Genomic DNA, 23189 nt, shown 5'->3' with positions numbered 1-23189 from the left:
GGTATGAGGGCGGTAACTTACTGATTATTAAATATTGATTTGTTCATCATACTTATTACTGTTTTAGTTCCATGGACAGGTATGAAACTCAATTTACAACCTCGTCAGTGTGATGAATTTCGGATTCTTCCTGTTGAGAAAACAAACGGAATAGAATAGAATAGCTATTGCTTTTCATAATTATCACTGACTCAGGCAGCGCCGGGTGGAAGTATAGTTAGTGTGGAAGTATAGTTAGGGGGGTATAGTTAGAAATAAAATTGTAATACACTTACTATGCGAAATGCTTTTTCCGCATCTTCACTCATTCCCAGGACATTGTACATACGACCTACATTTAAATGGGATCCCAAGTCGTCCGGCTGCACCCTGAAAAATGTCAAATCATTAAACGGTTTAGTTACAATTTATCTGCTTTGAAAAAGGATAAAATGTACAGTTTATACAACAGTGATGAACTAAATATCAGGGCCCAATTTCCCAATAAGCAGAGTAGGCAACTGCCTAGGGCGGCAACATTTTCAGGGGCGGCAAATTTTGCTTTAACCAAGTTTTTTTTTTTGTTTTCATTATTACTCTTGAAGGGAATTAGTAGCATTTTTGATTTTCCATAGGCACATCCTTTTCTTGTAACTGAATAATGTTATAATGTTAGAGATTTTTCAACATGGCTTCAGGGCTATCATTCTCAATGAAAGCGCTAAAAACGGCGAGTTGCAATGACAGACTAAATTATTTAAATGTAAAATATGCCAAGTTGTACGTAAATATTTTAATGATAAAAGTATTGGATGTGCGAGAGACAAATAAATAAAAAAGGAGCAAAATTTGTTTGAAACCGCTTGAACATGAGACTTCATCAGAAAGAAGTATGTTAAAACTCCGCCGTTTCAATATTTTTTTCGCGAACCAGCAGGGGTTCGCGAACCTCCGGTTGGGAATCGCTGATCTAAACAATCCTTTCATATGCATAAACTACTGTATTAGAGTTTGCATTTATGTTAAACCAATGGCTCTGGGGGGTGTTTTCACCCCCAACCTCCCCCCCCCTTCGCTGCGCCGCTGTGATTGTGATAAGTCGTTCTTTTCTATTTTTTTGCCACTCCTGTGCACCATTCGTGTGCATATGTGCAGCAGCATAAGCAATACAGACTCATATCCTCCACCTTATCCCTCAGTGTCGTTTTAAGGTCCTAAATATCCTAATCATGGCGTTATTTGGCTTCAGTCTACTTTTCTAAATTTATCAAATTACTGGCATAAATGACGGCACACGGTGCAGTTTTTTTTTTTTTTTTTTTGAATTCCTCTACTACAGGCTTTTTAGAGCAATTTACAACTTTTTTATACTAGAAATTTGCAGTGAACCACGAAAAAACAAAATTTGCTGTACAATAAGATCAGACAATTTTGGCAAGACCCTATAGCAATAATTGGTGTAACACTTTGTTTGTTGGTAATAAACTGCTTTTTGGATGACGATAAAATACGGTCTAGCGAATTTTTGCTGTCCTACACAGAAGACTGGGAGTTGGCCTTACTCATCTACATGGTATTATTTGACTCACCCACCTCAGAACTATTGTATTTGTTAGTATTAAACAAAAGAAAAACTCCTAATGTATAGTTATCAAAAATTAAAAGGTCCGATAGTCCGATATTTTTTAATATATGTCCGACAATATGTCCATTTTTTTTTACAAATTTGATTAGTTAGCTGGCCACTCAGTTAACAGATGGCAGCACGTAACATTACTCCAGAGTTTTGAAGTGCTGAAAAAAAATAAAAAAAATATAAGACGATTTCCGAAAATACCGTGCTTTCCACCTTATGAAATATGAAAATGGAGAATATCCATTAAAAAAAAAAAAAAAAAAAAAGAAAAAAAAAAAAAAAGACGTACATTGGTAAAGCAAACGCTATTTTAATTTTAAGTACGAACTGCAAATTTTGAAGACTATTTTAACTTTTAAAAGTTATTTTAGCGTAAGACGCAGGAAAGGGCTGTCCGCATGAATGTGATCGTGACCCTATGTTCAATCTAGTCCCTTTGTCAAAAAGTCTCCTACTTTACTATGCCCATTGGTCACATGCCACACAACAACAAACACATATTTTTAGTACAGAAACAAATATATGTTTGTTGTTACGTTAGCCATTATATGTTTCAGGTTGTACAGTTTAACTCGCTTATAACGATAACCCGAATTTATCTGTGGAATCAGAAAGATTTGATTACTAATACAAATGTTAAGTCTATGGGAGCCAAGTTCGTTTTTACTTATCGGGCACCACTTGAAGCTAGAAATATTTCCGCGATTCCTAAATTTCCAGTACTATCAGCTGAGCATATCCTTTCTTATTGTTAGAGATTCCGAAGTCAATTGAAAGTTAATAGTGATGACTCATAAATCCTGAGAGCAAGTGATGACAGCCCTCGTTTTTAATTTGTGGACAATGGAGTAGGGAAGCATTTGAAAATTATATGAAAGTTGACGGCAATGTTAGCACTTCTAAAATATACTTCCAAGGAAATGTGCAGCTCAAATTCAAGGTCATGGAGATGAAAAAAGTAATAAATAAAGCGAAGACGAGAACGATAAATTAATGCAAAGAATTTAAAGCTATACAATCCTCAACATACTCAGAGGCTTTTGAGATGCAGAAGAAATTCAAACCTCGAAGTCAAGGGTGGGGTCGTCCTGAAGATAACTTTTTGGAAGGCCAAATTTTGCCAAATGAGGATAATTCTTCCGAGTGGAACTCCAAATTTTGCCAAATAATGATAATTTTGACAAATCGTCAAACAAAATTTTCTGAATAAGGACATTTTCGGGAAGTTACAGTGACCCCCCATCGGGGTGCCCCTGAGTAGAAATGACAATGTTTTTGGGTCATGAGTATTCCTTGGGGGAAAAAAACACCTGGGAACCGCTTCCCCCAATCAACTCTAATTTGAATTCTGAAACTTTGAATTCAAATTATGTTCTTCGCAATCACGAGTTGCGACAATACTTGGAATTATTGGTTCTAAAAACGGCTCCCCCCGCACAAAGCATATCCCTCCTCCTGGGTGGTTACATGTGTATTTGTGTAAAGGCGCACACGTGTGTGAGTGTGTATGTCTATATGAGCATGTGTGTGTAGGACATGGACGCCACTGCCCAGCATAAGTGGATTCTAAGGCGCTAGGGGACAGTGCTCAGGACCAGAGGAGCCGCGCCGGTGGGCGGTGGTGCTGCAGTGGCCCCTGGTCCAAACTGAAAAAGGAACCACAACATCAAGGACAGTCAAGTGTGAACAATAAGCAATCGTGATTGCTCAAAAAAAAAAAAAAAAAAAAAAAAAGGAATGACACACAAAGAGCTCGATGCAAATTAACCAACTTCTTTGATATTATACAAAAATGAAAACACTTAACGCACAACTTACTAGCCTCCTCTCTTACTTATCACAAGTTGATACAATATCACGAATACTCACCCCTTTATACCTCCTCCCCTCAAAGCGTGACATCATTTATGGACGTCCCCGAAATTTTGTCGAATTAATATTTCATAATCTAATTTTTGCCTATAATAGGATTATCGTACGTGGATGAATGCGGAGAGAGAGGGAGCATTGGTGATTTGTGACGTTATTCCCCTCCTCTAAAAACCAAGGCTGCGCAGTCGGAGGGAAAACGACAGACTTCGGCTCCGGAAGCTTTAAAAACTTCGACTTCGACTACAACTCCTTTTCCCCAAAACCGTAAGTACTGGCAGAGTTGCGGACTTTGGGGGAAAATGACCGACTCCAACTTGACTCCGATTATAGGAAATTGAATCCTCTACTCGCGACTTCTACTCCTTTAGACCAAAATCAGTCCGACTCCGACTTCAACTCCACAGCTTTGCTTAATACAGCTGAACTCGGTTGTAACGAGCGCGAAGAGGGACCCTGATATTTGCTCGTTGTATCCAAGTGCTCGTAAGAAACAGGTTCGCTAAAATATCAGAAACTTTCATGCATACTCTTTTTGTTTTTCCAATTCTCTACAGACCCAAAGCAGTTTTCTAATTTGAACTGTAACTCTCATATTTCATTGTTTTACTCGTACTTCAGCTTGAATTTCAGCTGCAATGTACTCTGGAGTAATGTACTCCATTAAAAAAAAAAAAAAAAAAAAGTAAAAAAAAAAAAAACCGTCATTATTTATTCGCACGATTTGTCCTTTAACTTTCGATTGACTTTAGAATGTTCAAAATATTTTTAAAATAGAGGATCTGCTGGATTGAAGAGGTGGAAATCAATGAAAATTTATTGATTCATAAAATTTTTTCTCGCTGTAATCGGGGTTTGCTCGTTAAAAGCGAGCTGTGCCCCCATTGACTTATCAATGTGGTAACCAAGTATGATTGATTTTCTCGTTAAATCTGGGTACTCGTTTAATCAGGGTTCGTTATAAGCGAGTTAGACTGTAACAACTACAATAATACTAATGAAAGAATAAAATAAAGCCATGTTTGTTGCAATGAAATAAACTTGGGGATGCATTTCCGACTACTCACTGTTGTGTGTTTCTTACTCGCACAAAACATGCATTGTCTTTTTGTTGTTTTCTTCTAGCTGTTATGCGTTTGAAGGGGTGCTCTAAACGTTAATTTTTGGGAGGGCGGAAATTCTCAATTTACAGAATAGAGCCCCAAATTTTGCCGAATGGCTGTAATTTTGCCGAACGGAACTCCAAATATCACCGAATTATGGTAATTTTACCGAATAGAAAATAAAATTTTGCCGAATGATGGTAATTTTTCCGGATCGTCGCAAAAAATTTGCCGAATAAGGAAACTTTTCGAAGGTCACAGTGACCTACCGTTGGAGTGCCCTTGTGGGTTTGATTAAAAAAAATATTGGAACAAAAGCGAAATTATTTATTACACTTACGCTGCTGCTTGTAAAAATAACTGCAGCGCATCTGTGTGGTGACTTCGAGACTCCATCACATGGCCTAAATTGTTATAAAGTTTGGCGTTAGCAGTAGTCATCTGAAGTCCAGCTCGAAACAGCGTTTCTTCAGACTGCCTGAAAATGAAAAAAAAAAAAAAAAAAGGATTTGAGTGAAATGAATAACTATATTTCTTAATGTGAAATGAAAAAATATAAAAATAAATAAAAAAAAGAAATGCAGTACTTATACCAATCAAAATTCCTCCTAATAGTTTTTACAGCATTAAGGCACAAAAGTATCACAAGACAGCAGTATAAAAACACCTTCTTCTTTCTACAAAGAAAAGATAATTATTAATGCTTTTCAAGAAGTTACGTACAGTTTACAGAATTATCAATTTTTTATACATGTAAAGCAGAATACACTCTTTATATGAAAAATTATCATATAAGCTTTGTGCTACAATATGATTAAAGTGAAAAAGCAACGTAAATAAAGCACAAATATTGGAGAAGATACAGCATATAGCTATTTCAAGGCTACAATGGAGCCTCTTCATCAGTGCAGAAAGCTCACCAACACAACCAAAAGTTGCGAGAGAACAATTACGTTCTGTCGCAACTTTTGGTTGTGTTGGTGAGCTTTCTGCACTGATGAAGAGGCTCCATTGTAGCCTTGAAATAGCTATATGCTGTATCTTCTCCAATATTTGTGCTTTATTTACGTTGCTTTTTCACTTTAATCAGAATACACTCTTGTTTTTGGATTGATATTAGACAATTTTAAATAGGCTGAGTCATGTGACATGCTACACAACAGCTTGGAGGATTTTGACACCTGCCAGGTTAAAAATTTTGCCATATCTGAAACAGGTGGGGCCATAAAAAATATTCAATATCTATGTTTCTGAACATCTATTATCAATCTCATGTTTATCTGTAGTCTTGTTATGTTTGTCTTATCTATTTATATCTATTTATCTCTATATCCTATCCATCTATCTCTCTATAGTTATCTGTCTACATTTGGTTTTATTATATGTAAGATAAAGTTTTTTTTAAAGATTTACAACAATACCTTTCAAACTTTAAAAAGCTTTAAAAAACTATATTTGAAAAATGCTAATAAAAGCAATGTGAGTAAAATGATAATAACTCCAACATTACATATTTGAAACTATTTCAGCATTTTATGCAGCAAAACTATTGCGAGAAAAAAAAACTAATTTCTCAAAGATCTTTTTATAATTTGTATTTCCAAATTAGAATGTCAATCTTTATCAGTGCAAAAACTTATTAGGAGTTTTTTTTAAGGTTCTCTTTTTCCCCCTCTCCACTACCCAATCTCGCTAAAAGCACCTCCCATTATGCGCTTAATTTTCGCTGTTTTTCTCTTTTTTTGTCATTATTAAATCATTTCCGCTGAGCACAAACAAGCTGGAAGAAGAAGGAAAAAAGCGCAGTATATTTGCGTTAGTCTTTTTCATTTTTTGCTGCTTGAATCTGTCATTTGCTTCAGTTAAGTTTTAAGCAGTCAGTAATAGTTTGCAAAAAGTAGGTTATTCCGCTCAGTGGTCTCTAAAAGAAGCCTGTTGTCAAGTGAGCTATATATCTTCAATGCATTCATTTTAAAATGTTTAATGGGCATGCAAGCTAAGTGAACTCTAATTGTGTAGTTTTTTTTCTTTTTAAAATACTGCATTCACAGTAGAAATTAAAGTTCATAATTGGAGAATAATAATTACTTTTCAAGTGATAAAGTTCTAAATTTTTATTATCATTTTCTTTCCGTGTTTTGAGTTTTTGAGAGAATTGTTGGGAGCAATAAAACTTTTACAATTCTTTTAAGAGTTACGTCTGTCCACTGAAAACTCACAAAACATTTTCTTTTAAATTTACTATTAAAAAACGTATTTTAAATTCTTTTTGTTGTTGTTTCCTTTGTGTACTAGAAGATTATGATAAGATAAATTTCTTATATTATATGTAAACGAAACTGCTTTCTCTAATAAATTTCAAGTACAAAAAGTACAAAAAGCAGTTCATAATTTAAGAATAATAACTACTTTTCGAATAATAGTTCTGTAATTTAACTACAATTTGCTTTCTGTGCTTTCAGCTTTTTGGGACAATTGTTTGGAGTGATAAAACGTGAGTAATGCTTATAAGAGTGATGGCTACCCACTGAAAACTCACGAAACATTTTCTTTGAAGTCTACTATTAAAAAAAGTAATTTTTTATATTTTTGGTTTCTGCTTTTTTTGGGACACTATAAGATTCTGGTGAAATTAATTACTGATATTAAATACAAACAAAATATTTTGTCCCTAAGATATTTCAAGTGCATAAAGGAATACGTGCGGCATGCTTATACAAAATTTTTATAAACTTTTAATTGTATGAAAAAAGCTTAAAATTTTGATTGGATGTCGTAGTTATAAAGACTAAAATATCCCGCTAACTGCTGACTAGACAGTAAAATTTCCTTTTAAAATTTAACTAGACCTGTAAAGTCAATTGTTCTCCTAAACCCTGACTAAATTTGTGCAGAAAAATATCTTCCCAAATGCTAACTAGACTTGTGCAGTAAAATATCCCCCAAAATGCTAACTAGACCGGCACAGTCAACTATCTTTCTAAGTCCTAACTGGAATTGTGAAGTAAGTTATGCTCCTAAAAGCTAAATAAACTCGTAGACTAAAATAACTTCCTTAACGCTAACTAGAGTCGTACAGCAAAATGTTCTCCAAATGCTAACTAGACTTTGACAGTAAAATATTCCCCTAAATTTTAATTCGATTTGTTACGAGTAATTCTTCTAATAGCCCATTATTGTACAAATATAAAATGAAATTTTCTGGCGTATCGTTTTAAATCCTTAATCTAAATTTCTCCGAAAGGTTTTTCAAACTTGACAAAATCTCATGTTTATCAATTCAATGTAATAAAAGAAAAGAAAACCATTAGATTGATTACCTAAGTGCTTTCACTGGATTTAAAAAAAAAAAAAAAAGGCACGACGGAAATGAAAGACACCCAATCATTGATAGGAGTTGCTCCACATACCAACCTGTAGACAACTCCGAATCCAAAGCATCAGTCCATTCACAACAATAATATATTCAGCGAAAAGTTGAATATATGAATGTTTCACTTAATTTTGCAATTACAATCCAATCGATAAAAATTGTTAGGGCTCCGTGATGCAAACTCAGATGGAACCATTCTTAAAATAAGACCCTGCATAGAAATTAATCAGTTTTGCATTTATATGCCGGATTTAAACTGCCGTTCTTGCTTCCTAAAACAAACTGAGGGTTTTCTAAAAAATATGACATGAAAACAGTTGAGATGAGGAAAATAGCTTCTGCTGAAAATTCATGTGACAGGGCATGAACTTTTCCTACCAGAATTCCCGACTTTACTTCAAGAATTTTTCAATAGATGACGCTGCAGATAGTAAGCCCGTAAATCGAAGAAGATAATTTTAAATCTCATCAACAATTTTTTGAAAATTTTAATGAATGAGTTAGTGTTATATTTATTACAATATTCCCACCATCGGCTGTAATAACATGTCGGTTGACTACGTAGGTCAACCGTGTTAAAAGTAATACATAACGAAAAAACGCAGAGTGTTGGAAAACTATTCTTCAATTGCGCCCTCCGGTTAGAATCTATGAAAACGAGCCGACGGCGGACATTTTGAAAAAATTGTAATGTATACATAGATTTATTCAATAAACATTTCGAAACATTGTGATCTGATTTTCAATTACTTTTCCTTCCATTGTCTGACCATGAGCAGCTTTATCTATTGGAAAATATTTGGAGAATATAAATTCAGGTGCGATGGTAGTATGCCTTATATATATATATATATATATATATATATATATATATATATATATATATATATATATATATATATATATATATATATATATATATATATATCATGAATTTTCTGCATCCTTAAATCCTTAACCGTTTTCTCGTTACGAATTTTTAAAAAACATCAGTCTAGTTTTGGACACCCTGTACAAACAAGTATTACAACCAAACTCTTCTCAAAGTATTTTGAAAACATTTCCCACTTTTTAAAAAAGAAAACATTAATACAAATTTAAAATTTTATGATGTTTTTTTTCTACATGCAAAAAGTCTTTTGATAAATAAGATATTGGAATACAAAAAATTTAAGGGTTTTAAAATTGCTTCTAATAAATCATTGCTTTATACTGTGATGAATAAAGGCGTTTTATTAGCGGAACTTTTTGAAAAGACAAAAATATTTTCCTCTAAGTTTGTTTAAGGTTACACGTTTTGAATTTAATACAGGCTACTAATCTCCCAAATTTTAAAAACAAAATATATTTTACATGTAACTATTCCCAATTAAGTTTATTCACAAAATAAAAGTAACTTTTGCAATCCATTTTTTCGTGTAGAAGAATTCCTTTCATTTTTAATTCTCTAAGCATTCCTTTTTCAAGAAATTCTCGAAAGAATGTTTAAATACTTAAAGCTTTTATGCTTTTTATACAACGTGACGTGTAGATTAGATGACACTTTATTGACAATGATTTATTGACTAAGAACAGCAAAGAAAAATTTCTGCGTAATGTGCTTTTCATTAATTTGAGCAAAAGTTTTATGAAAAGGTTAAAGCACAAATATTTCGTCAGAACTTTAAGGTAAGCTATTGAAGATACTATATTTGTGTTCATTTTCATATTTTCAGGTTTTTCTTTCAACAGCTGTTAAAAATTTCCACCCTTGATGTTAGATATATGGTGGTGAATCGAATCAAGCATTGCAAACTAAATAGGAAGCCCCCTATTTTTATATGTAGGGTAGCAAAAATGATCTATATCCTGGTTTCAATGTAACGCTTTTGCATAACTTGTCATCAGAAAGACTAAGTTCTGCAAAAGGTGAATTCTAGTGGTAACGGAAAGACAGTTTTTACAAAACAATCAATGCATTTCTGTCTGTGAGCTTATCAAAATACATATTTTTCAAAAACTGATGCATAGATTTTTATACACGTCATTGTAAGTTGTCGCAAAAATGTCCTTCCGTTACCGTTTTTACTTTCTTCTATATCTAATATATGGAAGAAAGTATTAGATTCGTGCAAATTTTCGAATTTCGAATTTTGACGGATTCGAACGTTTTGAGGTGTGCTGAGTCCATTTCAACCATTTTTATAAAATGTCTGTCTGTCTGTGTGTGTGTGTGTGTGTGTCACGTCTGTGTGTGACCAGTTTTTTGTGACCGCTGTACAGCAAAAACTACCGCATGAAATCGAACGAAATTTGGAACACATATGTGCCGCTATGTGAACTTGTGCCCAGTGGTTTTTGGCGCGAATTCCTCCAAGGGGGGTGGAGCAATGGGACGTTTTTTGAGTTATAAGTGCCTGCTATTCCTCAGCAAGTAACTGACGGAATCAAAAAAATTTGGTCCATATGATGCCCCTAACAGGTACAGATGCTGATTAAATTTTGGTGTCAATAGCTCAAACGGGGGTTGAGCTGTAGAACATTTTTTGTTGTCAATTGTGACTGTTGAATCTCAAGAAATAATGAACGGAATCAAACAAAAATTTATCGACAAGTAGTCCCTAGAGGGTATAATAGCTGATTTTATTTTGGTGTCAAAAGCTGAAAAGGGGGTGGCGCAATCGAATGTTCTTTTTTTTCATTGTGAGTGCCATATCTCAAGAATTAATGCTACGTTTTAGATGAAATTTGGAATAAAAGTGAATCTATTTGTAAATAGGCATTGTTTCAATTTTAGCGGCAATCGCTCCATGGGGGGGGGGGGGGCAGATTTTTTTTTGTGTAAATAAAAATAGTTTTATAAATGCAACAATAAGAAAGATAAATTGTAATACTGTCGTCTGCTTATTTCACGTGATTTTAATTTTTGGGAAATAATCGGAAATGTTATCGCAACGATTTAAAATTTTTAACTTTTGCCATCTTATGTTTGTTAACAAATAAAACATCTAATTAATTCAAGCAAGGCTTTTAAAATAACTTTCAAGTCGTTCTTTGCTTTGCTTTTGCGGGAATTCAGGAATTCGGACTTTCGTCAAGTTTTTGTGTGCATATATTTTTTTTTTGTTGCTGGGAATATTGCATTCTCTTCAAGCATAGGGAAGAATCAGTATTCACAAGAAAGATATAGAAGAAAATTTCGTGAAGGCCACAACATGCTAGTTTAAATTTGATTTAAGAAAAGTTACTAACAAAAAAAATCTTGGCTTCGGCTTTTTTAGCAACTTACCATGATGTGTTTAAAAAATATGTATTTTGATAAGCTCACAGACAGAAATGTAATGATATTTTTTGTAAAAACTGGAAGCTTTACAAAAAAAAAAGAAAAAAAAATGTTACCAACAGATAAAAATGTAGTAACTGTCTTGTAACAACACAATTGAGTCAAAATTTCCTGATCATACGTACAGTAATTTTTTTTGCTTCGTAGTTTACTGTAAATTTCTAGTATAAACAAGTTTTTAGTTGTTCTAGAAAACCTAATTTATGTAGTTGACGAATTCAAAAGAAATCGATTGCTGCGTATCGTTATTTTTTCCCGTGATTCGGCAATCCCAGAAAAGCAGTCTGTAGCCCAATAAAGCCGTGATTAGCATATTTAGGACTCTGGTGTCCGTGTTAAGGTACCGAAGGATCGGGTGGAGGATATGATCCTGTGCTGCATATGTTGCACATATATATGTTGTGCATTGAAGCAAATATGGAATTTTCGATAATGTTTAAGAATTTATCAAATGTGGTTCAGTATGTTTTTATATTAACAACAAAGAATTGTTTAAATTTTTAGAGTTTGATAGTACTTTTCGGTATTTTCAAAGTTGGCCTTACTAGGGACCCGTGTTCTTAAAAGACAAATTCGCCATTTTTTGTTAAAGCGCTGATAAACATAATTCTGATTTGAGTTTTTACTTAAAAAAAAAAAACTTGATTCAATGTAATTGTGTATTCTATTTTCGAAATAGTTTAACAAGAGTAAAATATGATTTGTTGAAAATGATGAGACATAAATAAAAAATATAATTTTAAAGGGAATTATTACTTTTCAAACTTGTATTGTTCATTTAATTTTTATGTGAAAGACATAATCTAACAGAGGGGTTCCTAAACTGGGTGCCACGGCACTCTGGGATGCTACAGGAAGAGGTGAAGTGAAGTGTCCTGTCCATGGTAAAATTAATATGTATAGTCGAACCTCCATACTTCCACCTATCAAAATTTTCTATATATCGAAATCCCAGCAAATTTCTTTGTTTATTATATAGAAAAATTGTTTCTATATATCGAAAAAATCTCTATATATCGAAATTTTTTTCGAGACATTTGTAGATTAGTTTTCTTCCTCTTTAGGCTGTTTGTCTCATGAAAAATGAATGTTAGAGGAGAAAATTACGTTCACTAAAGGTTGCTACGGAACTCATAAGAAATCTGGGGTTGAAGGGTGTGTAGTTAAGTCGTTGTTTCGTTCTTAAGTTCTTAAATTCCCTCAAGTTTGTTTCAAATCTTAGCTGTAACCAGTAACACTGTAAAATCAATTTCAAGTTATCCCTTTTGTTTGGTGATTATCTTTTCTACTCTTCTTAGCTTCAGTAAAAATCATTCAAGTTAAGTAGATTGATTTTTTACTTTTCTCTCGATCACAATGTTAAAACGAAAATCCCCTAATGTTGCGATCAAGTTGAATTGCCGAAGAATATGAAGATGTATGGTTGGCGTAAAAATGTAGTTTCTATTAATTTTTTAATCATTAACTTTCATTTAATCCGATACTCGTATAAATTTAAATTGGGTTATTTACACGCAAATTAACTTTTATTTTAATGTTTTAGGATAATCTATATATATATAAATGAATGTTTGTCTGTATTTCATCCATGAACTCAAAAACTACCCGGCAGATTTGGCTGAAACTATTTTTGGTACTGGGAATGTTTATAGACCAGTTCGAAAAAAATCCGATCGATAGTTCCTTTTTTATTCCAATTTAAGTCACAATCCATTGGATAAATACGAATAAAATTATCGGCTGCAGAAATTAATTCACGTGAAAGATCTCATTGATAAGAAGTTAGCTGTTGCCATTTTTCTTGAGTTTGAACAAAGAAATTCTTTCTTTATTGTTTTATGGCTATTCATGCAACTGGAGGATTTAAAACTTTTTCTATTTGATATTTTTAGCGATTGATTGATCTTGCAAACTGCGTGAGTACAAAATTTGAGTATAGTCACGGCTTCACTTGATACCTGGACCGATTATTATGAAAATTGCTATATATATTTATTTTTCCCCGGAGAAGGTGCATAATATGCTCATTGAAGCCACTCGCCACCAGGTGGCACTGCAGAGTAGCAACTTCTGCCCCATTCAACCGATTGTCATGAAAATCAGTATAATGATGTATTTTTTCTGTTGGTGTAGCAACGCGCGTCGGGTACAGCTAGTTTTATGATAAAAATAAGATCGTTTCCATATATCGAAATTTCTATATATCGATTTTTTTTCGGCAACTTGCTACTTCGATATATGGAGGTCCGACTGTATATACAAGAACGAGACTAGAGTATCGTGGGAAAAGAATCATTCTTCAAAGGGTTGTGGCGAATCGGAACAGTTTGGGAACCCCTAACCGGATCTAACTGATTTTTGAATTGTTGTTGTATATTAGCACAATCGTTAATCATATGTCAATTTCCAATGAATGAAAACTGGGACATCTAATATTTTCCTTCTTATTCCAAAACGAAATATCAAAACAAAAACATTTGATTAACTGGTGGCAATTATTAAAATCGATTGATAAAAATAATCAAAAGTGTCGGACATAAATTGTAATATTTTGGCTAGAGTAAATCACATATATATACTAACATAAGTAAAACAAATGACTTGATCACAAGAAATTAAACACATATCAATTATGTAACACATTAATTCAGTTCACACTACAAAAATATAGGCAAACAAATCATTTACTTGTGCATGAGACAGAGGTTGTGCCATCCCTGGGCTACTATGAAGCAGAATCCCATGCTTGGAATGTAAAGCACTCTCTCCGCAATTACGAATCCCACGTAGTAGAAGAGGTTTGACGCAGGTAGAAAGGGAAAAGCACACAACGACAAACCCTGAAAAAGAAAGAAATTTTTAAAAATGCGTTTATTCATTCATGGGAATGAAAATAGTTACTGAAGTTACATTTTATGTGGTGCTTTAGTTAAGAGGAATCAAAAACATTTGAAAGTTATTGAAAATTACTATAAGTTTTGTTCAGAAAATATAGTTATATATTAGGGTGTCCCAAAAAATCCGAAAGTCGATTTTTCAAGTCGCACACTCACTTGTATTTTCTCTTTTAGGTCAAAATAATTGTAAAAAAAGTTTCATATAATTTGAACAATGGCAACCCGTACCGAGTTGCGCCTGAAAGTGTGAACCAGCACTTTGTACTAAACCAAATCGATTTTTTTTTTAAAGTTTGAAACTTCATGTTGACAAAACGATGCCACTACATCCCCACTATAGCCACCACAAAAATATTTATCCAAATCAAAAAAATATTTAGGTGTTCCTGCAAGAGGCCTAACATTTGTACTTTTCTTCAAAAAATTGATTTTTTTCCTATATTTTTTTAAAATGTAAGAAAAATTTTAAGAAGTTATCAAGCTGAAAAATATAAACAGTAGAGTAAGATTAGCGGTTAATAGGATTTTTTGCTCTCTTGCAGTATTTAAGTCTCCCACGTGAAACTCAAAATATGGATTTTTTTCAACTTTAAGTTATATTTTTCATTTTAAATATATTATCATTTTTAATTATTATTATTCATTTGAAAATGTTAATTTGAAAATCTTTTCACCAGTAATTTTTGAACTTGATGTTTTATTTAAATGCATATGTAATTTTTTTAAAAGATAAATCGAAAAAAAATTAAATAAGAAAAATGTCCCGATCACCTCCAGTAGCGTAACTGTGGAGTCTAGCGCCCCTGGCAAACTAAAGGAATTGCGCCCCCCCCCCAGGATCACCCACATGGGAAGTCACCGGAGGTCATCGTGATCTCCAATAAATTATTTTTTGGAACATTTTGATTAGTTGATTCGACAAATAGGAGTCAGCACTAATTTTTTTTTCTTATTTTTTCTTTTTTAGAATTGTTTTCAATGATGCCCAATGTTCCTTCTCAATAGGTGTAATATATGTCTCTAGCTCTTTTTCTTGCGAGTTTTTTTTTTCCATTTTTTTAGCATTTTCAAATTCTATGATAAAAAAACCCTCTTATATTTGTTTTTTAAATCAGTTGAAATCTCGCCCCCCTGTGTTTTTATTGAATCCAATGTTTTTATTGAGAAGGATCTGATGTTTCTTTTCATTACGAGCGACGAAATAAAACCACTTTTGAATTCAGTAATTAATTTATCACACAAATAAAAAAAATGTAAAAATAACGAATGAAGTTTCTAAGGGGTTTGAAATGTGAACAGAGCTCATTAATTATGAAAACCAAAAAATAAAAAGTAACGCCTCAAAATACGACATGGCTTGAAAAAGTATTGAGATTATGAAATTATATTGAAAAATTGGGCGAAAATAAAAATAAATTGATTTTCCAAAAGGGATAGTAAAATAAAATTCTAAGTTATATCGTTTCCTGATTTCTTTCATTTTAGTTAATTAGTTGAAATGAAAGAAAATAAAAGTTAAACAACTCTAATTTTTTCAACCCGATACCTTGCGTAGACCAATAATAATCTAACTAAATGATCCCATCTTAATCTTAAGAGTAAACATCGTGTTTTAAATTTACTCTTTTATGTGATAGATATACTAATAAAAAGGTTTTTAAAGAAATGTTTGTTCATTAGGCGTCAATCTGCGAAACAAAATAGTTACGCAATTGAATTATTAATATTTATTTATTTTATTTTACCAATGCCGAGTGAATTAATACACATTATAAGCTTTTCTCTTTATATATTTTTTTCTGTAATGGAAATGACTTTATTGTAGATTTTTAAATAACCCATAACAACGAAAAAATGATTAGTTTTCGCTGTTAAATTTCATTAATTTAGCTTCATGTGATGTGAGAACACATTTTAAAACTGTAAATTCTTTAATGGTGAGTTATAGCAGGCAACATCGAAGTTAGTAGAACTGGAAGAACTCTTCCTATCAAACTGTTATTAATTATGTTTAATTGTTAGAAAGCAACTTTTGTTTTTGATGTTACAAAATTATTGATTTCTTCAGCTGTATTTTTGGAACTGACAAATATTTGGGAAAAAATTTTCTTTCGTACTTTTGAAAAATCTCCCAGCAATTTAAGCTACTTAAAATGTTTTTTTTTTTTTAATGAAATGGCAGCTATAATTATTGCTGAAATGACTTAAATTTAAATAATTTTCTTACTGGAAATTTAGATACTACTCATATTCATGCTACGCGTTGCTGTTTTTTTTTTCTTATTTAGGCATAAAAATCAAGAGCACTAAGAGTTATTAGAACTATAGAATAACTTTATTACAAGAACCTGAGAATAACAGCTGCAAGTGCCTTTGGACAGAAACCCTTTTTTCGGTATTTGTAGGCTTGTTCCAAGAAGACGCGTTTCAAAGACTCTGATATTAGCAAGGGCGCCCATATAGGGGGACAAGTGGGAGCTCAAGTCCCCCCCCTTTAGAAATTAGAGCTTCCTTGCTTTTAATGCTTTTTTTTTGCAAAAACGTCTAAAAATTTCTTTTCCAGTCATTAATGAATAAATTATTAAAAATATCAAATTCTAATATCTCTAATCTGTACAGAAATCGGTTTCCATGGGGAAAATATTCTGAAAAGCCATGGAGAAAATTTTTGAGCCCCCCCCCCCACCTTAAAATTTTGCATATGGGCGCCCTTGGACATTAGACTAATTTCTTTTTGCTTTGAAATGACGCATTGAAGGTGACAGTAGAGCAAAAGGTCACACAATCAGAATCTTACGAACTTCTGGTATGTACTTACTGTGTTATAGTAGACACACGAAACACAAATCCAAGTATTAATTTATATCATTCAAAATTAAATGAAATTAAATATGTATTTTGCTATAAATCTAAACGGCTTAATCAGCGGTTCTCAATCTGGAGGGTGCGTCCCTCCTTGGGGTACGTAGAAGAATTCGAAAAGAGGGGCGAGTGTATAAAAGCAAAATATTTTTTTTAATTATTTTTTTCTAACGGCAGATTGAAAGACAACTGTAGTAATAAAAAGCAAACATAGCCCAAAAACAAACCAAAAAAAAAAAAAAAAAAGTAAAGAAGAATACAACAACAAAAGTGAAACTACAGTATGTCTATAAATCGTTCATCCTGTGACAAGCCCTCCAATATTTCCCCCACAAGTGCCCCGAGTCCAGCGTAGGGCAGTGGATCAAATGTTTTGTGTTCATTTCTTCACGCATGCTGCACAGTTGGCAAATAGGACTTGACAAGATTTTTATTCGATGCAGATGCTTGGCGAGACAATTGTGGCCGGTAACAAGACGAAATTTCTTGGCCAAAGTAGAATATTTGTGATTTGTAAAAGAAGATTATTAAAAAAAAAAAAAAAAAAAAAACAAACAAGCAAACAAAAACAACATAAAATAGAAAGTAAAATTGACAGTAATTTACTGAAATTTGTGGTCATATGTTTCTATCAAAGAACATTGTCAGTTCTCTCATTAATATTGTGAAAGTGACTAATTGTGCACGCCCACCTCACCTAAATCCTAGATTACCTCAAAACAGTTTGTATTTATTTCTTTGCTTCTTGGATTTTATAAGTTACAATAATAATAGGTTCAAAATATAGTTTTGTGTACTAATATATTAAACTTTGTGTGTAAAATTATCCAGATTTTTACTTAATAACTAGCTTCAGCTATCCTAATCAGATTCAGTTGCCTAGCATACTATTTGTATTAACAAGATATGGATGGTGGGGGGGGATGGGGGGGGGGTATAGGAAAGACGTCATGTAAGTGTGAAAAGGGAGGCGTACAGCCTGAAAGGTTGAGAATCCGTGGTCTAACTAATCGCAATTATTAACTGTATGTAGAGATTGCAATATTTTGAGGAATTGCCATGAGCATTTGATATTATTATTTTATAATGTCATTATTATTTTATAATGTCATATTATTTTATAATGTCATTATTGGTAGTAACCCATCCCCATGGACAATTTTTACAGAAGAAACATGACATATAATAAGAAATAACATATTTTTTGAAATAAACAAATGCAAAATGACTTGCAACTACGTTGCGTCATAAATAATTTTAAATAACAGTTAAATTGCAGGTTAATGAAGAAAAAATGTTACACGTGCTATGTTTCCACTGCTACATTAGAAATTAAATCAATAATTATAAGCAAGAAAATTTGATGCATTTTTTAAATCAGTGCGCATCAGAAAAAATATTAGAAAAAATTACTAATCCAATTTTTTAAACTGGTTTACAGAGGTGACCTACAATGACATGGTGAAAGATTGCTTTTAAATTTGTTCTGACTAGGAAAATAGCTTCTTTGATTTTTTTTTACTAGAGCGGCATTTAAATGTACGTGTACTTTTTTTTTTGTTGAACCAATTTAAATTTTTTCGAACGAGTGCAAAAGAATAATCCTACTTTGATAATAAAAATACTTATTCGTCTGATAAAAAATAAATAAGATTTTAAAAAGTATTATAAGAAGAAAAAAATAGAAAAAAAGATTTTCTAGGATTTTGTTTTTCAAAATCTTAAAAAAATGGCAGATTATAAAGAGTCAACTTCTCTAGATTTTGTTTCGTTGAGAATGTGGTCTCTACAACGATTAGCGTTGGAAAGAAATCAATAGTAAAGCTCATATTCTACGAGAGGATATACTTTCTAATTCGACAACAAAGATTTTCAAAAAAGGCAATAAAAGCTTAAAATCCCAAAAAGGATTAAAGTATTTTTGTGGCTAAAAATAGTAGCAATTAAATTAATCAGCTGAAACGTAAAATTACTTTAAATAGTTTAAAAAATAATAAATGTAATATAATTTTGTGGTTTCACAATTCATGGAAAATCTTAAATCAGTAATCTCTCAATTAGTGAAGTATCGCAGTAAGAAGAGTGAATAAAATATAAAAATCACGATGCTTATCGAAGGTCTTATGCTATTTCTTCAAGAACTTTATGAATTGTTTTGAACACAGTATTACTGCCTAGGAGGAAAATTTCGTTAACTCTGAATCTAATACTTAACATACAATAATTTTAAATGGTCGGTTTACTTTTGTTTCCGATTTTTATTTTTAAAGAAAGAAACTCTCTAAAAACAAATAATTTCGAAATCTTTTTGCGTTCTTGGAGAAAAATGCATCCTTTCCCATAAAAATAAAACCAAATGAGCAAAGCAGTCAAATTATAGACAATAAAAATTCATGCGTAACCGAAAACATCAAGAAAAACAGTGTGACATATAAAAAAAAGTTTTTCCCCCTCCTCAATAAGTATGAACATACAAATTTTTGCGCTCCTTCCATTAGCAGAACACGTATTAGTAAGTCTTATGGCGAAGTCAGTCAATTACAAAGTAATAAAAACAAAGCTGCTAAAGATATATTTAAAAAAATCTGTCGCAGAAATCATAAATGCAAACATTTTTATTTAAGGAGATTAACATTTAATTGGGCTACATTATTTTCAATGTTCAATTGCAATAGTACTATTATATATTCATTGAGAAAATATTGAACGTTTTGCAGACAGATAAACAAATAATAATAAATATGTGACAGAGCGTTGCAGAAAACATGCGCATTAAAATTGAATACACTAATTAAATAAATAGCATTAATAAATAAACAGCGAACATAATTTTGGAATTGCTATTGAGATTTTTTTTTGTCTAATATTATTTTTGTTCTTTGAAAATTTGTCCTGGAAAATAAAATTTAGCACAAATATTAAGCATTTTTTAAAAAATTTTTTAAATTTTTTTAAAGAAAGGGCATAAATGGGCCATTCCATTTAATGGAACGGCCTATTACCAGCTTCATAAATGCAAATAAATCAAGTTAGAAATTTTATTTTTGATAACATTTAAGATTTGTCATAAGAACTATGTAGAACATCAAAAGTTAGTCAGTTCGAAGAAAATAATTAAACGACATGCAATAAAATGCTTGTGACGGAACGGGACACAGACGAGTACCGTTCCGTCACGGGCATTTAACCAGTGTCGGTCCTAGGTTTTGCGGAGCCCTGAACGAAGACTTTTTGCGAAGCCCCAATTAAAAAATATTAATGATTGTAAAAATTATAGGATGTACATCGTAAGAATAATGTCACTCTCTCCCGCCAACGAGCGAGACCCCTCAAAAAAGTGAGAAAAAATCCCTAGAAACAGTCTCTTAAAGATTTTAACTACTCAGTTTCAGCCATGCCTTAAATAGATAAAAAATTCTTACTTATTTAAGTCTAAAAAGCATAATTCAAACTGCAAAACGTGAGGGAAAAAATAGGCAAACCTAAACTTTTAAGTGTCTTTTGTAAATAATGAAGAAAATACAAGATAAAAATTTTCCTTTGGTTCGACAAATCGTCGACATTGATCAACAGAGAGATGAGAAAAGACAACGCGTCGTCACTTCCTCACATCGGCTTTTGGTAAAGTTGATTTCTGATCATCTCACAAACCCAAAGACAAACAAAATGATCACCAGTAAAAATTAACCACCAGTAAAAGTAAACTCTTAAAAGACACAGTGTGGAGATTTAAAAGATAGGTAACGAGAGAGTAACATCCTTGTCAATCAAAAAATTTACAGTTTACACTATATAAGAAATAAAATTGAAGAACTTTTTAAGTAGACTCGAAGACTTAAGTATTTTTAAGGACTCTAGAGCAATTAAACTCATTCAAAGCACTTCATTCGCATTTTCCCTTCTCTTAACATTTTAATACTTGATTGTATCGGTTTACTGAGTTTTTTCTATACTTGTAAAAAACTTATGTTTTAAGTTGTTTTTTTTTTTTCAAATACTGTAGGTTTCTCCTTACAACAATATTTTTCGAATACAAGTAGCGTAGAAAACGAAAAAGAATAGAGGTAGAGCAATATGTTTTTCGTGTGTTAAACAGATTAACAGTATGCAGTAGAAGTAAGATAAAAGCAAGCAATAACTACTGAAACTTCCAAACTACTGAATTTGGGATCAAATAAATAACAAGATGTGAAACATATGAATCACAAAAATATCTCAAGCTATATGTTACAGAAACATGAGAACCATGAGTTATACATTTTTGATGCCGGATGTAGCAAGGAGCCGAATTTAGCATAGTTTGGTCTTCCCCCCTTCTCCTCAAATTCGTTAGAAAATTTTGAAATTCAAGGTTTGTAACTACATTTTCCAAATATTCACGGTTTTCGAGCACTTGAAAATGAAAGGTGTATTTTTTTGTACAAACTTTTCATTTTGTTAGAAACGAATCATGTTGTTTTTCGGGAGTTGGAGCCCCCAACAGAGCTGGGTCTCTAGGCTATAACTTGTTTAGCTTATAGGTAAATCCAGGCCTGCTAACAACAATACGTTAATTTAGAGACAAGTGCGGTAGTAGGGTCGGGAGTCAGGAGGAATGGTACAACTGCATTAATAAGCCAAAGTAAAATGAGAAAAATAAATTTCTAGCTAAGTTGTAGCAGCTTTAGACTCTCGCTTGACTTTACTTTGCATCTGCAATATGTACTGGACAAGATAGAAAATACTTTTTCACACTTTATTTCGGCTTATAAATGCAGCTGTCCCACTTCTCCCGCAGTCCAATTTTTCCCAAATCTCCCTAGTTATTGTAATTATTATTACGAAAGTAAATACACCTTTGAGAAAAGAAACAGAAAATTATAAAAAGCTATCACAAAATTAACGTAAGAACATCATATATGTAAAATATTACTATAAATATAACTCTTTTAAGAAATAAGGAAATGTTTTAAACGCCGCCACGTAAAAAGTTCCCAGATGCAGTCGCATTTCTCTCAAACCCATCCTCTTGAGCAGAAGTTGAGAATCCTTGTTTTACGCAGGCTCCACACTCTCCAACGAGAGCACAAGACAAGACAAGGGGTAGAGTGTGGATGGGGATCTCGGCGCCTCTTGGTGTCTCTCGCGAATGTCTCGCGTTGCCTCCAGTAAATGTCGGTAAATTGTTCCCGAGTCAAAGGAGCGCGAGAGGCTACTGCAGCGCCATTTGTCCGCCGCGCGGAATTTGCTTTGTTTTGGTTTTCAGAAAGCAAATCGCAGTTCGCCATGTCTAATAATTAGGTTTGGAACAACTCTTTGGAGTTGAAATTTTTGGAAATTTTTCAAACAGAGCCTATAATTTCGAACGCAAAGCACACGGATCATAAAAATAAGCAAAAGGTTTGATGCATGGAATCGCATTTCTTATGTAAAATGACTCCTTGTTTCCAAATACGACCACCTTTCCCCCATCTCGCCCCCTTTTAGATTTTCCCCCACCCCTTCTTTAAATCAGAGCCATTTTTTTAAAACTTGGAGTGGGAAAAGAGCATTAAAATAACCATAAACATTACCTTGAACGACTAGAGATGTGCAAAGCTCAAAATTTTGTGCATATGTAGCAACAAATAAAACTTGCCCCCCCCCAAATTCAAAAAGGGGGGATTTTCTACAAAAATCGGTACGTGTAGGAGGAAAACGGAGATCATATTTGGATTCAGGGGGTCAATTAGCAGAAGAATCAGGCGGAATAGCCTCAGAATCATTTGAAAGTTTTTTTTGCTGCGCAGTGTGTTTGGGGGGGAGGAGTGCCCCCATGTTTTCCTTTTTGCCACATATGCACAGGATTTTGAGCTTTGCACATCTCTTACGGTTAATGTTTACAGTTAATATAATGCTCTTTTCCCCTTCCAAATTAAAAAAAAATGGCTCTGAATCAGAGGAGGGGTATGGGAAGTTCTAAAAAGGGGGGCGAGATGGGGGGGAAGTGGTCGTATTTGGAAACAAGGGGTCATTTTACCTTAGAATCAGCCAGAAGAATGTCTTTTCGAATGAAAACCTGCGATTCAACTCGTATGCAACGTGCCACATGCACAAGACACTTTTTTTTTAATTTCTTTTACATCGCGAAAATCTTTTTTGGATATAGGAGTCATTCATAGAAGAGAGT

The 23189-nt window shown here is 32.8% G+C and overlaps 1 protein-coding gene across 1 annotated transcript in view; it reads right to left on the bottom strand.

The window, feature by feature from the left end:
- LOC129223383 (protein O-mannosyl-transferase Tmtc3-like) overlaps window positions 1-23189 on the bottom strand; it is a 227434-nt gene that overhangs the window by 28372 nt on the left and 175873 nt on the right. The window contains exons 9-12 of the mRNA XM_054857964.1: window positions 13971-14122; window positions 5181-5264; window positions 4928-5065; window positions 276-369 (exon numbers count right to left, since the gene is read on the bottom strand). Of these exons, the coding sequence (XP_054713939.1) occupies window positions 276-369; window positions 4928-5065; window positions 5181-5264; window positions 13971-14122 (468 nt within the window). The remainder of the gene's footprint in view (window positions 1-275; window positions 370-4927; window positions 5066-5180; window positions 5265-13970; window positions 14123-23189) is intronic.

Source organism: Uloborus diversus, chromosome 5 (assembly GCF_026930045.1).
Source record: "Uloborus diversus isolate 005 chromosome 5, Udiv.v.3.1, whole genome shotgun sequence".
NCBI classification, from domain to species: domain Eukaryota; kingdom Metazoa; phylum Arthropoda; class Arachnida; order Araneae; family Uloboridae; genus Uloborus; species Uloborus diversus.
Note: the sequence above shows the minus strand (reverse complement) of the source record. Positions and strands in the feature narration are given on the sequence as shown.